The 15,954-nt window shown below is 36.9% G+C and overlaps 1 protein-coding gene across 1 annotated transcript in view; it reads left to right on the top strand.

The window, feature by feature from the left end:
• Positions 1-13,953, top strand: part of traf4a (tnf receptor-associated factor 4a) — a 35,780-nt gene extending 21,827 nt beyond the window's left edge. The window contains exons 2-7 of the mRNA XM_052576681.1: positions 1,822-1,873; positions 6,424-6,528; positions 6,866-7,027; positions 8,392-8,553; positions 10,370-10,525; positions 11,737-13,953. Of these exons, the coding sequence (XP_052432641.1) occupies positions 1,822-1,873; positions 6,424-6,528; positions 6,866-7,027; positions 8,392-8,553; positions 10,370-10,525; positions 11,737-12,369 (1,270 nt within the window). The 3' untranslated portion in view covers positions 12,370-13,953. The remainder of the gene's footprint in view (positions 1-1,821; positions 1,874-6,423; positions 6,529-6,865; positions 7,028-8,391; positions 8,554-10,369; positions 10,526-11,736) is intronic.
• The last annotated feature ends 2,001 nt before the right edge of the window (positions 13,954-15,954 follow it).

The raw sequence follows: 15,954 nt of genomic DNA, 5'->3' as shown, positions 1-15,954 counted from the left end.
GGCTTGCATTTTGCTATTTCAGTTTTTCAGCTTCCTCCAATGTGTTACCTGTCATATCTTGATCATATTTATTTATTTATTTTTTGTGTGAAATTTAGCAATTTCTGAGTGAAAATTGATTCTACACACAATGTTTTGTAAGGTATATAAATAATTCTGAAATAGCACTGGTATGCATGTGGCACACACTGCAGTGTCACATTCATAAGTGCGGTTTAATGGCCTCTGTAGGCAGTAACAGGCGGTAGAGGGGCCATATTAACACATCTCTTGGGACGCTTCCACAGATGGTCCTTTTGAAATCGTTTTATGTAAATAACAGCACTGTACAGTAGGACACAGTGACACACACACACCTCCCCCTACAGCCGTCAGTGCGATCTGTGGTCACTTCCATTATTTAGCATGTGAATATTTGATGGTGACATCAGTGTTCTGGACGGCCCATGCTGCCAGAGGGGCCCTGCTAATGAGGCACGACGCCCCTCTCAGCTGGTCGCCTCACAGCCAGATAAATCTCATGTCTCCTTTTTTCTTCTTTATGTCCCACCACAGCGTCTTTCTCTCGGATCCTTTCAGCGCTGTTGTAAGCATTTCACAACTAGGGTGCATAATTAACCTTCATCCAAGTAAAAAAAGGGACAAAGAGCCCAGATTAGGGCACTCCTCCAGTCAGACAGAAAGTCTGTGCTTAGTGGTGCAGGCTAAGGCATGAGTCAGTCCTACTGCTGATCTGAACCAACCGCTAATCCTGAGCTTTAGACTTCAGTGAGTAAATCATCTTGCACTATTTGTGCCACGGACGTGAATAGCACCTTTTTGTCCTATTGATTTTATTTATTATACTATAACCTAAAAGGTGCAATTAATGCATATAATATCTAATAAACCACTTCTGGGATGAGCATGTTTTTAATTTTCGCATTAAAATCAATTAATATATATATATATATATATATATATACACACACAAGAACAAATACTAAATAAAATGAATAAGTTTTGCATAATATTGGATTGTTATTTAGAATTTAGAATTTCTATTTAAACTTTAATTTTTTTCACATTTTTCTATTATTTTAATTTCTATTCGAACTATTTTTCTTTTTTATTCTATTTAAAGTTTCAGAAAGGCAACATTTCTCATATCCATTAAAGTTTTTATCTAAAATTGTATTTTTTTAGCTTTAAATTAATAAAAACATATTATTAGTGCCGTCAAACGATTAATCGTGCTTAATCGCATCCAAAATAAAGGTTTTTGTTTACATAATATATGTGTATGCGCTTTGTAAATTTAATGTGTATATAAATACACACAAATGTAAATACATGTAAATGTTTTTTTGTGTGTGTATTTATATATACATAATAAATATACCCTGTATACACACATTATGTAAACTAAAACTTTTATTTTGGATGTGTTTCATCGCGATTAATTGTTTGACAGCACTAATTATTTTTATCGTTTTATTACTAGTTAACAATGACACTTTTTATGATAAGACTGGGTCACACATGGGAAATGCCATGTTTGATAAAAATATACATACAATATACAAACAAACAAAAAATGATGATTTAGATGCGCACACATGTATTCAAAGTAGACTTTTGACCTTGATGATGAAACTCGCCACTCATGCTTTCTTCGGAAAAATCTTGTTTCCTCCTGTAATTTATTTTCAGATGCTTTTACGCTGAATCTGCTGTTTATAACAACCCTGAACTGAATCAGTTATTTGAATCTGATTTGTTGTGTGCTGCCCATTGAAGTTAATACACAAGAAAATACATCTTTCCTTTTTCTTCTTGCAGTGAGGGGGTCTTCAAATGCCCGGAGGACCAGCTCCCACTGGATTACGCCAAGGTAATAATACACTCAGCACTAATCTCTCATCCATTCTGCTGTAGACCAGATTACAGATCAATCTCCCACAGTCATTCACATCCCTTTAGTGTACAGTGGAGTTACAGGGGCCAAGTACAACTTTTCTTGAGTGACTCTGCGAGAATGAACGAAATGCTAATATGTCAACAATAGCAGGCTGTGTTTGTGAGTCACTGGCTGCCCCGGGCCCCGGGCGCTCGGCCCTCGTCCACGCTTCTCAAACCACCCGAGAAATCCGACTAATGAACTACCACAGGCCACTCATTTCCCTGGGAATGTCCAAAAGAAGGAAGGAAGAGACAGAGATGACCGAATATTTTTGATGTTGCTTTAATGCGGCAGTGTGGTCTTTCTGCATCACTAAACAGAATATTTCTAAATGTATAAATCACAGTCCTGAGATGTTTGGACAAATGTATTCATTTGAACCTAGTTTATGCTGGAAATCGTTGTTATTCATATTATTTAAACTGCTATAAATGCAGTCATTTACATGGCATGGGCAAAAAGTTAAATCTAACGTTTCCATAAATCCGTAAAATGTTTTCTGAAAATGAAATGAACAGAAAAATGAAGATCTGAAAATATAGAAAAAGTGTGTATAGATATATGTAACAAAATTTAAACCAGAGATCATGTACAGTCATTTAGCATTATTATACATTTTATTTACATTTACATTAATTTAATAATTTAAATGGCAAATTATGCATAATGGGAAATTAAATGTCAATAAAGGAAAAAAACTAAATGTCCATAAAGTCCATAAAATGTTTTCTGAAACTGAAATGAACGGTAAAAAAGAAAGAAAGGCAGTTATACTCTGTTGATCAGCTAATCTGCACCACACCACATTAAAGAAGGAATTTCACCAAATCTTTAATTAAAGTATTGGCTAATGTTTCATCTTGCTCTTTAGTTAATTAATCAGGTTGAGCTGGGAAAGTGTCTGCGTTCATTAAAGAGCCATTTTTCTCTTGCACTGCTTTAGAGAAAGAGATTATGAAACCTCCGAGTGCTTTGCAGATTATGAGCATACCTTCAGTTTAACAACAGTGATTTTAAAACTACTCAAAATTTTATTTATTTTTTACTGGTGAGACGAGAAAAATTCGTAAAGACGTAAAATTCTCTGCATGTAATACAATGCAACTTAATCATACATAATTGTGCAATTAATCCAAATCTCAGCCCTATTACAGCCGTTCTTTTTTCAAACTCTTCTAACATCTGAGTCATCTTCTCCTGCAGTGTGTTCGACAGGCTTCTGTAAGAGCACATGCACAAAGTTAAACCTGTTCTGTGTTGGAAAGAGCTTTAGCACACTAATCCGCTGAAGCTGTGATTTGCATGAAGTCGGCGGGATAATTCTCCTCATCCTGGAAAGCCTGGAGTGCCGCAGGAGCGTCTGATGCTCATGAGGCCTGATTGCACAAACAGTCATTTTAAAGAGCTGACAGCCGCCCATAGATTACCCATCCACCTCCGCAGGACTGCTGTTCAGTACCTGGCTTTGCCTGTTTGAGGTTGGGTTCACCCCACGTCTCATGTTTCAAAACTATATTGTTCAAACGTTCGGGGGCCGGTACGATTTCTAATTTTTGAAATATATTAGTACTTTTATTCAGAAAGGATGCATTAAATTGATCAAAGGTGACAGTGAAGACATTTATAATGTTAAAAAAGATTATATTTCATATAAATGCTGTACTTTTGAGCTTTCCATTTATCAAAGATTCCTGAAAAAAAATGCATCATAGTTTCAACATAAAAATTAAATAAAAAAATATATTAAACTTTTATGATTCAGCATATTAGAATGTTTTTTAAAGGATCACGTGACACTGAAGATTGGAGTAATGCTGCTGACAATTCAGTTTTACCATCACAGGGATAATATAAAAAATATATATATAATATATAAATAATTATAATTTATACATTAATTAATTAATAATTTATACATCAAAAATCTAATATAATATAAAAATATAATACTTAAGTGAAATATATTAAAATAGAAAACAGTTATTTTAGATTGTAATAACGTGACAATATATCAGTTTTACTGTATTTTTAATAAAAGAAATGCAGGTTTGATGGGTATAAGAGACGTATTTTAAAAACATTTGAATGCTAAGGAAATTTATGGCAGTAGATTTAAGATGAAAATTTAGTTTATGCTTCTTAGGAGAATAATATCTCTAACAAACTTCTAAGATAACTAATGCAAAATATAGTTAATAGAAAATAATAAAAATGTTACATTTTATTATTACAATATTGCAGTTGCTTTCCTGCAGAATAACTATTTTTGTTAAGCACACTTACATAATGTACTTTAAAGTGCTCTATTTTCATGCACTAATTTTGCACTTAATATATCAAAACTTACTCTTTAGTACTTCTTAAGATCATTCTAAGAACATACTCAACTGTGCTATTTTAAGACACCATGAATATAACCTAAAATATGCTTCAACATATTAGCTCAGTATTAAAACAAATATTTAGTTTCCACTTGAGTGTACTAGTGTATGCAACAAAAAAAAAAATTATAATTCCATGCAGAATTTATATGCAATATTCCAAATTGTGTGGAAGTGAATCACTGATCTGCTACTTGATAAAGTTGGATATTTCAGTCAAGTAGTGACGCCAACAAGCAACCATGCATTTTTATAATGAAGGCTCACCTGCTTACACGAGGTGTTGTATTTTTAGTTCTTTATATAATTCGTTATTTAAATTTTTTTATCTACATATCTTCCATAAATTCTGAGCCGTTGTGTACGGCAGGATAGCACGGTTGGGAGAGTTGATCTTAGTGTGCCAGAAAGTCTGTCAATGAAAATGAATTGGAGTGTTGGGAGGGTGAGGGGAACAGCTCCATATGGGACTGCATGGGGGGGCGAACGGCCGCGTCTGCAGTGCTGTCGTAACGCTGTGGATCTGTGTGTGTATGTAAATCCTGCAGGCAGAGGATTTGGGCTGATTGGATGGAGGAGCATCTCATCCTTCATCGACTTTATGGATGAAGGGAAGATGCAATAGCCTCTGGATCTAACGTACACACACAGATGCACGTGTACACACTCATTTCACACGGCTCTAGTTGAGGTCATCCATCACCGTGCAATTGAATTTGATCATACAGCAGTGTATTTGTGTTTCTGACAAAGCATTTTTCTTTTCCCAGTCTTTCATAATTCATTTTACTTTCTTTTTTCTTTTTCATGACTAAGCATATTGTTTTCTTATTCTTGGAATGATATAAAATAAATGAAAATATAAAATATTTGACTACGATTTTATGCATTTGAAACTTTTTGGTCAGTTGACGTTTATCAGATACTCATCTTTCTATATACATAACTCTGATTATTGATGATTAAGGTATACATTTCATTTGAAAGAGATGTTTATTAAACATTTATATTGATTATGGCTTATGATCAACTGATGGAAAAGAGCATTAGAACCAGCTGTGTATCATGAATTGACATGTTTTTAGAGAAAAATTGCAGTCTAGCACTTGAAACCAAATTTTTGTGGGAGTGTTTGGGTCATTACATAATTAGCATTTTTTTAATGACCGCATCAGGCACTAAAGCAATTGAAATAATTCATTATTTGTGAATTTCCCCCACTGTGTCAGTATTGAATATTAAAAAGTATCTACCTCAAGCAAATACTATTAATATTATTATTATTATTTAGCATTTTAGTTTCTATGCAGAATTCCTTTGATATCCTTAAATCAGAACACACACAAAAAAAAGTTATTTTTTAATATTTTGAACCTTATTATTAAAAAGTGTCTGTACTGGCTTAAATTGTACGTCAAAATCACAAAAACTGGTTGTGACTGTAATGTATGCAAAAAAAAAAAAAAAAAAAAGAATATGCGACTAAATCAGTTTCCATCCAGATTGAACAATACTTGTAGGAAAAATGGCACAAAATAAAAATCTGTTTAAAGTACAGATGGAAATGTATCTACATCAATACAATATACGTATCATTATTAGAAGTAGTAGTAGTAATCTGCATTTTGGCTTCTGTGCAGAATTTCTGTGTGATTATCCCAAAGTCTAAAAAACATTTTTACGTTTTGTACATTGTTGTCAAGTGTCAGAATTGACTCAAATTGTCCGTCAGAATCACAAGATGTCACAAAAAAAATGATGCAATTAAACATTTTGATGTAAACATTTGAACATTTTTGGTGTGAAATGTTATGAAAAACTCAGTAGTTACGCAATCAAAATGTCTTTTTGGTCAATCATTGCTGTCATTTGCAAATATTCGAGTACTCGGACCCACCCTTATGTATGACGGGACGTTTGCTGTAATTATATCAACAGACAATCCCCTTTTAGTGTGGGAGAAGCCACATGTGTCTGAGTTAATAAGTGAACGCTTAAATCCAGACCTCTGTCCTGTCCTTGAGTGGTTAATATATGAGTGTGTTTGAAGAGAGGAGACGACGCTGATTAATGTGTCCTTGGTGTAATGGTGTGTTATAGATCTATCCTGACCCTGAGCTGGAGCAGCAGATACTGGCGCTGCCCATCCGCTGTATTCACAGTGAAGAGGGCTGCCGCTGGACCGGCCAGATGAAACAGCTACAGGTAATGATGCTTTATCATTTTTCTGATGTCTCCCTACATAGCTGTTGCTGTAGCAGTGTTCTCTGCTAACTTGCATGGGATTTGTTTGAATGTGTTATAGTTGCGTTAAAGGGATACATCTGTCATTAACTCTTCCTCATGTCGTTCCAAACCTCAATCACTCGCTTTCTTCTGTTGAGCACCAAACAGTTGACTGTAGCCATTGACTTTGACAAAAAACACTGTGGAGGTCAATGGGTACCACCAGCTGTTTTGGGTGAACTATATATATTTAGCCTTAAAATGGGAAAAATGTCACTGTAAATATGAACTACACAACATACCTTTTGTTTCCCAGGGCCACTTCTCAACCTGCGCCTTCAATGTGATCCCCTGTCCCAACCGCTGCTCCGTCAAGCTGACCCGCAGAGACCTGCCCGAGCATCTGCAGCACGACTGTCCCAAACGCAAGGTCAAGTGCGAGTTCTGCGGGAGCGAGTTCACAGGAGAGGCCTATGAGGTACTGTGCTCAAATCACGCACAAGACCGTTATTATAGAGCATTGCAGGAATGAGTCCTCATACCTCGAAAAGAGTTAGCATTGAAATAAGAAATGAGGTGTGTTCAACACAAGCTCGTGTTTTTCTACGACATAAAATACTATTATATTTTATCACTATAAAATAAATGTAATAATACCCCACTTGTGATTATTTTAAGCTATTATGTGTCCTGAATACAACAGTTGCTAACATGCTAAGCGACTAAATGGGAATGGTTGTCACATCTTGACTCTTTATTAATTATTCTAAATGTAACTTAACATCTGTAAGTTTGTTGGAAGATTAATAAAAAAAATCTTTAAAAAAAAATCTTACAGTAACTGGCTTTTTTTTTAGGGGAGGACCTGTTAACTTAATCTCTGCAGCATTAGCATATTAGCACAGATGTGCTAGCTTCTTACTTGATTATTGTCAGTTTGGGCTCTGTAAAAAGGATCGATACATGAAGAAAGAGGCTTGTGTGTATCAGCGTGCTGTAATTCTGAAATGTGTGAAGTCGTTATTAGCAAACTGGCAGCTTGATCTTGGAGTAGCACAAGAACTGCAGTTGTTTGCTAATATGATGGCACTTCTATTTTTACAATTCAAACTAATACTAATAGAAACCTCAAAATGTATAAAAGAGACGATTAAGCCTTTTTATTGCGTTTTATGGGAATATTCCTGTTGTATTCTGTGGGTAGGCTGCAAAATTGCACTAAATTGTTGCCGTTTATGATTAGAGAACCACTTTATTTGCAATTTACTGCTTTTTAACAAGTGGTGTTTTGCCTCATGAAAGTGCTTGCAAGGCAGATATGATATTACACAAACATTCTTGTAAAAGCTAGAATAAAGTACATGACTGTTGCCCTAGTTTCAGTCTGGGCAAGTCAAAAACAGTCTGCAGATTTTGGCCAGTCAGAATTGACAGATTTAATAGATAATCGCATAGTAGGCCAAGTAGTAAACGGTTCTTAAAAGAACCATATTTCATAGAGTGAAGAACTTTTTTCACTATAAATAGCCTTTTGCACAATGAAGTGGCTCCATGAATATTTAAGGTTTTCATGGAAGCATAGATGCCAATAAAGAACCTATATTTTACCATCTCTAGCCCCCTCTACACTGTAAAGTCTGTGTCAGGATGATGGCTCATGGTTCAGTAGACAGAAAAAGATCTGGATGAGTGTCGGCATCAAAGCAGATCTGATGCTGCCAACCCAGTTATGCCTAAAACATGTTCTTTTCCTGCTTTGCATGCAGTCATTTTATTTTCAGGAAATACAAATCTAGTTTCTTTTGTTCTTCTGACATCTCCATCTCCTTTCGTGTCCCTCAGAACCACCAGGGCATCTGTCCGCAGGAGAGCGTGTACTGCGAGAACAAGTGTGGCGCAAGAATGATGAGGAAACTGTTATCCCAGCACACCATGACGGAATGCCCCAAACGCACGCAGCCCTGCAAGTACTGCGGCAAAGAGTTTGTCTACGACACCATCCAGGTGAGTGACACGGCTCAGCACACCTCTACACCCAAATCATCCAGTGCTCTCTCTGACTTCGACTGTGACAGCCTTCAACCGTGGCCCTGCATCTGTAGCCAAGAAAAAAATGGATGCAAATAGTGTTTGTTTGTTGGTTTTTTTAATGCGCCTGTCCTGCGTCGGGTGTGTTTGGAACAGTAACCACTCAGTAGTAAATTAAAGGGGTTTTGAGGCTGCACAGGGTGGGATGGCAGTGGGCCTGTGACTACATAAACCCTGGCTTTCATAGTAGATTCTGGGTTTGGTGCCAACCACAGCTTGGGCTGGCCTTGCTTCTTTTTATAACACCTGCATTCACACACATAGAGGTATACATCCTGAGAACACTGTGAGATTCAGCTGCCTGGAGAAGGCACACACTCCCTGTTCCAAAGCTTAGAGCGTATGTCATGGAACCTCATTAGTGACCAATCTGAAGAGAGACTAGACTTAATTTCAGTGGATTCTGATGTTAGCAGATCAGTGGCCTACTAAGCATTAAATGCATAGCACACTAATATTTTTCTAAATAAGCTAAATTACACTGGATAGGTGCTGCGAGATTAATTGAAATTAAACCATGATGCTATGTGCCATTATTAGATCTGAAGGTTGCAGTTTTATTAAATAAATACAAACATGGAGCGTGTTTCTGAGTGAGTTTCAAGCAGCTCATGATCTGGTGTTTTCAGTGTTTCAGAGCACCTTGGTTCACAGTCAATTCTGTGGCGCATACACTCTTTGTATCTGCTGTAAGTTTGGGTCACTTATAATGTGCATTGGGAAATGCAACATGAGCCAACCATCTTTGCAAACTTATAATGAGAAGAATTGCTTATAAACCACTATTATTGATTGATTTTTAGTCAATTAAAAGTGCAATGGTCTACAATTTGAAATTAAGAGAGCCATAAACATTAGTATTGTTATTTGTAGTATAGTTTTACTGTAAAAAAAAACAAAAAAAAAACTTATAATTGGATAGATTTTCTTAAAATATATATATATTTTCAGTGGAATATTAAAATAGTTTATTAATTAACTTTTTATTATTATTTTAGTCATATTGATATATAATCACAGAATTCTAGTCAAAATTGTGCAGCCTTACAAACAAGTACAGCAAATCTGCTTTTTTTTAAATCATATTTTCACAACTGCCAAAACTATATTTTCCCCGAAATCATTCAGCCTCAACACTGAACTAAATTCATTGGGGCTTTTTAGTGTCAAATCAACAATCTGTGTATTTTGCTTTGTAATTAGTTTATTATTAATTAATTTGTAATAATGTGCACATTGCATTTCTGTGGATGCATTAAATGGCTTTACAATTTGGCTGAAATGAGGGATCATAGGAGGTGGCTTAATTAAGTAGCCCACCTTTTTGAGTATGCTTCATGTTGTAAACGTAGGCACCCGTAGGTTGAAACAGAAACTGGTTTAATTTCCTCTTATGGAGGAGGATTCAGGATTCATGCTTTTTAATGCGTAATTTTTTTACTTTATGACTAATATTTGACATATGCTTTAATCCAAAGCCTAAAGAAATATTTATCAGTGCTTGTTTCCTGGGAACTGAACCCATGACTTTGGTGTTGCTAGTGTCACACTCCAGCAGCTACAGGAACACGAACACGAGCGCAGCGACTCTTATAGATGATCTCATGATGATTTTATGAATCCATGCATATTTTAGTTCTCACGCCTCAGTGCTCAAGCTGTTATTGCTCCAGAAATCACAGCTCAACCTACAGATTCACGTCAATGCTGACTGTTGCCTTTCATCCCTCAGAACCACCAGTTCCACTGCCCTCGCTTTCCCGTGCAGTGTCCTAATCAGTGCGGCACCCCGAACATCGCACGTGAGGATCTGGCCAACCACGTGAAGGAGAGCTGTGGCAGCGCACTGGTCCTTTGCCCCTTCAAGGATGCCGGCTGCAAACACAGAGTGAGTCCTGCGCTCTAACTTGACTGAATTCCTGTGCTGCCTGATGCAGTTTTCCTTCCTCCACACCTGGAAACATTGTGTCTGTGTCAGTAAAAATGTATTTGAAGTTTATAGTATAAGACTCTTTTTAAGGATGGGATGTCTGCTATGAGATTTCATTTGCTAGTTTTTGAGATGAGTGGAGTGGAAATAAGTTTCATGCATTTTGCAGGCACCACTGCCACCTTTATGACATGTTACCGATCTTCTGTTTTTACTTGCAATATATAGACACAAGAGTTTTTTTTGTTTTGTTTTTTTAAAGAAATTATGAATTTATAAAACTATGAATGTGTCACTTTTAAATGAACAAATAAGTCAATATTTAAAACTGTTGTTAAATTTACAGTGTTTAAAAACTTAAATAATTAACTTTCCAATAATTTATTTACATTTGTACTTTTTTAACTAATAAAGTGAAAGATTTAAATGTAACTAATATAATTAATAAATCGCTTTTTTAAATTAAATATATATTTTTCACTCTTCAAACTGGCAAATAAACAGACATGGTTTATTTAAAAACAGAATGTTGCATTAAAAAAATGCATTAAAAACAGTAAATTACCTAAACATGAATTTAAAAATAGTTTTAAATGTCAGTTTATTTGTCATTAAAAAAAATATATATATATATATTTATTTACATTTATACTTTTCAAATTATCACACTGATACATTAAAGCAATAAGCCCCAAGAAGCCGTGGTTTACAGTTAATTTATAACAGCTAAGTTGTTAGGCACGACACAAAGCAGGGCTTATTGCTTTTATATACGGTTATTCCATATATGTAGTAAGGTTTCACGGAATAAAACAGAACAAATAAAGTGTAATGATAAAAATAAAAACATTATTCTTCCATCAAATAATGTAGTTCCTTAGAAATAGTTGTTGTTACAACAAAGTGGTGACCAAGCAACACACAGAAATAAACAAAGTTTTACGTATGTTTCTAGTGTAATTAACAATGGCTTCGAACGCTGGTCAACCTATCAGAATCAAGGACCAGAACCATCCGTTTTATAATGAATTATTGATACATTGATTTGTGTCAAATAAAGTACGATGTCTATAATGCAAATCAAGGTTTATAGTTATGCTTATAGCGTCATACAGATTAAAAAAAATGGCAAGTGAGTTCACACTGTGCTTCTGTGCTCTGGTTTCTAGTGCCCAAAGATGGCAGTTGGAAGACACCTGGAAGAGAGCACAAAGTCCCACCTGACTATGATGTGTAGTCTGGTGGGACGGCAGCGGCAGGAAATCATGGAGCTGAGACGTGAAATGGAGGAGCTGTCGGTGAGTCATGACGGCGTTCTCATCTGGAAACTGACCGACTACTCGCGCAAGCTGCAGGAGGCCAAACTGCGCAACAACCACGAGTTCTTCAGCCCGCCCTTCTACACGCACCGCTACGGCTACAAGCTCCAGGTGTCCGCCTTCCTAAATGGCAACGGCAGCGGCGAAGGCTCGCATCTGTCCATCTACATCCGCGTGCTGCCCGGCGAGTACGACAACCTGCTGGAGTGGCCCTTCTCCTACAAGGTCACCTTCTCCATTTTGGACCAGAGCGACCCGTCGCTGTCAAAACCTCAGCATATCACGGAGACCTTCAACCCTGATCCCAACTGGAAGAACTTCCAGAAACCGTGCAGCAGCCGAAACTCGCTTGACGAGAGCACGCTGGGCTTCGGCTACCCCAAGTTTATCTCACACGAGGAGATCAAGAAAAGGAACTACATCCGCGACAACTCCATCTTCCTCAAAGCTTCCATAGAGATCCCGCAAAAAATCATGGCCTGAGGCTGTGCGAGTGACAATTTGTCTTGACGTACGTCTTTGTGGACCCTTTTTCCTGTCAGAAACTCTGCCGAAAGACTCAAAGAGCTGAGAGAGCCGAGCTCGTCTGTCTGGTTATTCGACTGGGACCCAAGTAGAAGTGTTTTCGCAAAGTCATCACTTTTGGATTTGCTTTCTAACACTCTCTTCCTCAATCTACAGCAATGCCTTTTGGACATTCAGTAGTGCCTAGAACAATTAATTTTTAAATGTTATTTTTAAAGCACGATTTATGTTATTTCTCTCACAGATGTCAAGTAAACGATGGAAGCGGACTGCGAAAGGCTATTCGTAAGCTTTGCACTTTGAGAATGTTCTTCGGAGCTCTCTGGCATTCAGCGTACTACACACATTAACCCTCTTTTTACCCTTTTGTGTACACGCATTCGCCCGCCATCGGTCCTTGAAAAGAAACTCAATGGAACTTTTTCCAGTTAAACTAGTTTTACGTAAACTAACAACAACAGCTGTGAACTAAATGTAGCTTAACTCGCTCTAGCGGTTCGAGACTTGTTCGGTGCATTGTAGTATTTGATGAGTCAGCATAAGGACCGACTCCGAGGTGCTAAGTTTTTCCGTTAATGTACGATGGAAAATAAAGATCACGCTCTCCGGTTCGGATCGAAAGCCATGCGAGAGGTTGTTTACATTCAGTGTGTGAGGATCTATGACGCGGACCAGTTTTTTTTTTTTTTTTTGTACTGTAACCTGAATTCTTAACCAGCGTGTGAGGGCTTGTTGCGTTTTGACAGACGGACGAGCGAAAGGAACCAAATTTTTTTTATATGTGAAAAAAATAAATGTGAGCAAACTATTTTGTGTCATAAACGGAGGGTGGTTTCGAATGTGAACTCTGGACTCACATGCTCGGTTGATTCTTTCTGTTCTTTGTCTTACTCTGGCTGATGATGAATAGAAAGGTGCGGGCACTCGGGCGTCCCAAAGCGCGTCGAGTGCGAGGGCGTCGTATTCGAGCGGCGCTGGTAGCCATGGTTGCCTGTTAAAGCAGCATGTGAACGAGAAAAGAGTTCTTCCATGTGCCTGAGGAAGATGAGCCTTGTGCAATATGGCTGCCATTGCTCTGTAAAGACCAGAAGAGGACTTTGTCGATACTTATTATATATTATATGTGAATACTAATAAAAAAAAATGCAAAAGCACATTCTTCTTCACATTTAATCTCGCTACGATACCAGCTGATATTTTGCAAGGATTTTAAGAAAACCTGGAAAAAGAAAAAACAAGACATTTTTTTGCAAAGATTCTGTATTTTACGAAGTTCTTCAGATGTTTTCTACAACACTTTTTTTGGGCTGTACGTTGACGTTTTATGGACCCTTTTTATGTTTCTCCTCTGTGGCATTTGCTCAGTCGTTTTGTTTTCGTCTGGTTTGGATTTGTCATATTATGTCTGTATTATTTCCTCTTGAGAAGTATTTATTTTAAAGCGCCATGGCATAAGCTTGAAAAGAAATGGTGCAGATGTTTTTATATGTTGATTTGATGATTGCTTGTCGAATATCACTTGAAATAAAACAATATCTACAAGATCTGGTGTCTGTTTCTCTCAGTTTCTGTTTTTTGACTGTTGGCCATCTCAAAGTTTCATGGCCTGCAGTCGCAAATGTTTACCAATCCCGCAGGAACCGCCCACAAGACCAGCGACACAAAGCTTTTGTAGAAGAAACAAACCACAGCTGACTAAAGAACAGCATATCCTCCAATTTAGTCTCAAACTAGTTCTTGTGAAACGTTACTGTCCATAGAGTAGAATCAAATAAAAGTTCAGCCAATGTTCCCACGATTGTGGAAAATTTGGGGGAATAACAGCGAGTTGGGTCTGGAAAAGTAATAAAATGGAAACTTCTATTGTTAATATAATGTTTTCTAGTTGCAGTTAGCTTGGAAATATTGCATCAGCTGCTCCATTTGAGTGCAATCTCAATGAAAATTAGTTTTATAAAAAATCTTATCACAAACAGCTAGAAAGTTTATGGAAATGCATTGGTGAAAAGGTGTGGAAACCATTTACAGCAACAGTTTGGCTGAAATGTCTCACAATGAAACAGCTTTCATTTCATTCACTCTATTTCCAAGCAGTTGTGACGAATGCCAAGTCTACACAAGTTTTTTTTTATGGCTTTGTTTTACTCCAGTAAGTGAAAGGGGGCTGTATCTCATTACTACGCTCACATCACTGCTCCATGTGCTGATCTCCCCTGAGACGAAGCAGACACGTGCTCAACTTTGATGTTGTGCCGGAGGTTTTCTCTGGACTCTGTATGGGTGTATGGGAGGTTTTTTGAGAAAAGAAGGCCTATAAAGGCATCTCAAGTCCTCCAAAGGAGAAAATATGTTCGATTTATTAAGACAGCCCTGAAAATTCACTTGGAAAAACTATGTTGAGGCTTTCAAGTTTGTTTGAAGTTTGTGGAAGGGCAAATCTCACAAAACATTTTCAAGTGGCATTGATCAGATTTGTTTAAAGATTTTAATCTTTATAATAAAAAAAATACTAAATTGTTTCTAGCTAATCAAAAGTTCAAGATATTAATAATGTCTTTAAGAGAGATTTATATCTAAAATAAAGGCTGTCCTTTTGAACCTTCTGTTCATCAAAGAATCAGAAAAAACTGAATCATCATCAAAAAAATCTTATATATATATATATATATATATAATATACACACACACACACACACAGACACACTTAAAATTTCTTTCAGACATGAATATGGGTATTTATAATGTACAACTTTGAGAAATCATATTTACATATTTCTTCACATTATGACTGAAAGAAGGTATTGAGTGTGTTCTGAGAAAGTTTCTCCATCCATATCGTTTTTCCACCACGGGGCTGAGCACAGAGTTATTTAAAGTTAACTGCAAGAACCCAAAGTTGTACTGATGGCCCCTAAGTTTCCTGGCACAGGGAGTTCAAACAGCAGCTCCTCTAGGGCAGAGCGCAGTGAAAATAGTAATGTCTAATTACACATTATGGAACATCATGCATGTTTCCCAGTCGGAGTGGAAAAGTCACGTGCGATGCAGACCCCGGCGACAGTGTGGCTCACTGATGAAATAAGTCAACAATACAGCCTGTCTTTCAAATACAAGGACTAAACTCTGTTTGTGTTTCTTTTGGTATACTTAGGAAGCTGTCGTACTGACATGCTTTACTCCTTTTCACAGAGCCAAGGATGCAGCAAGATGCAACTACGTATATACATGAAAAATGTGCAGTTTCTAGTGGGTGGTTAAGTAGATGCAAGGGTGTTCTGAATTGTTACTAGATGTTTAATGGGAGATTGACCTGATGGATGACATGCAGTATAATGCGCTCCATTCATCTCAATAACAGTAATGTTTTTATTGGACAGATTGTGTAATATGTAAATTAAGCATGTCAGTGGAGTTTCATCTGCTTCCAAAAAGATGTGTGTTTTTTCAGAAGGGTCTGGGCTTGGGGCTGTCCTTGGATGTTAAAACACTTTGAAATGGATGTTCAAATCACAGTTGATGATAGCAGGGGGTCAAGAGCTCTTT

This window comes from Carassius gibelio, chromosome B15 (assembly GCF_023724105.1).
Source record: "Carassius gibelio isolate Cgi1373 ecotype wild population from Czech Republic chromosome B15, carGib1.2-hapl.c, whole genome shotgun sequence".
In the NCBI taxonomy this organism is placed as follows: Eukaryota; Metazoa; Chordata; class Actinopteri; order Cypriniformes; family Cyprinidae; genus Carassius; species Carassius gibelio.
This window is presented reverse-complemented; position numbering and strand designations above follow the sequence as displayed.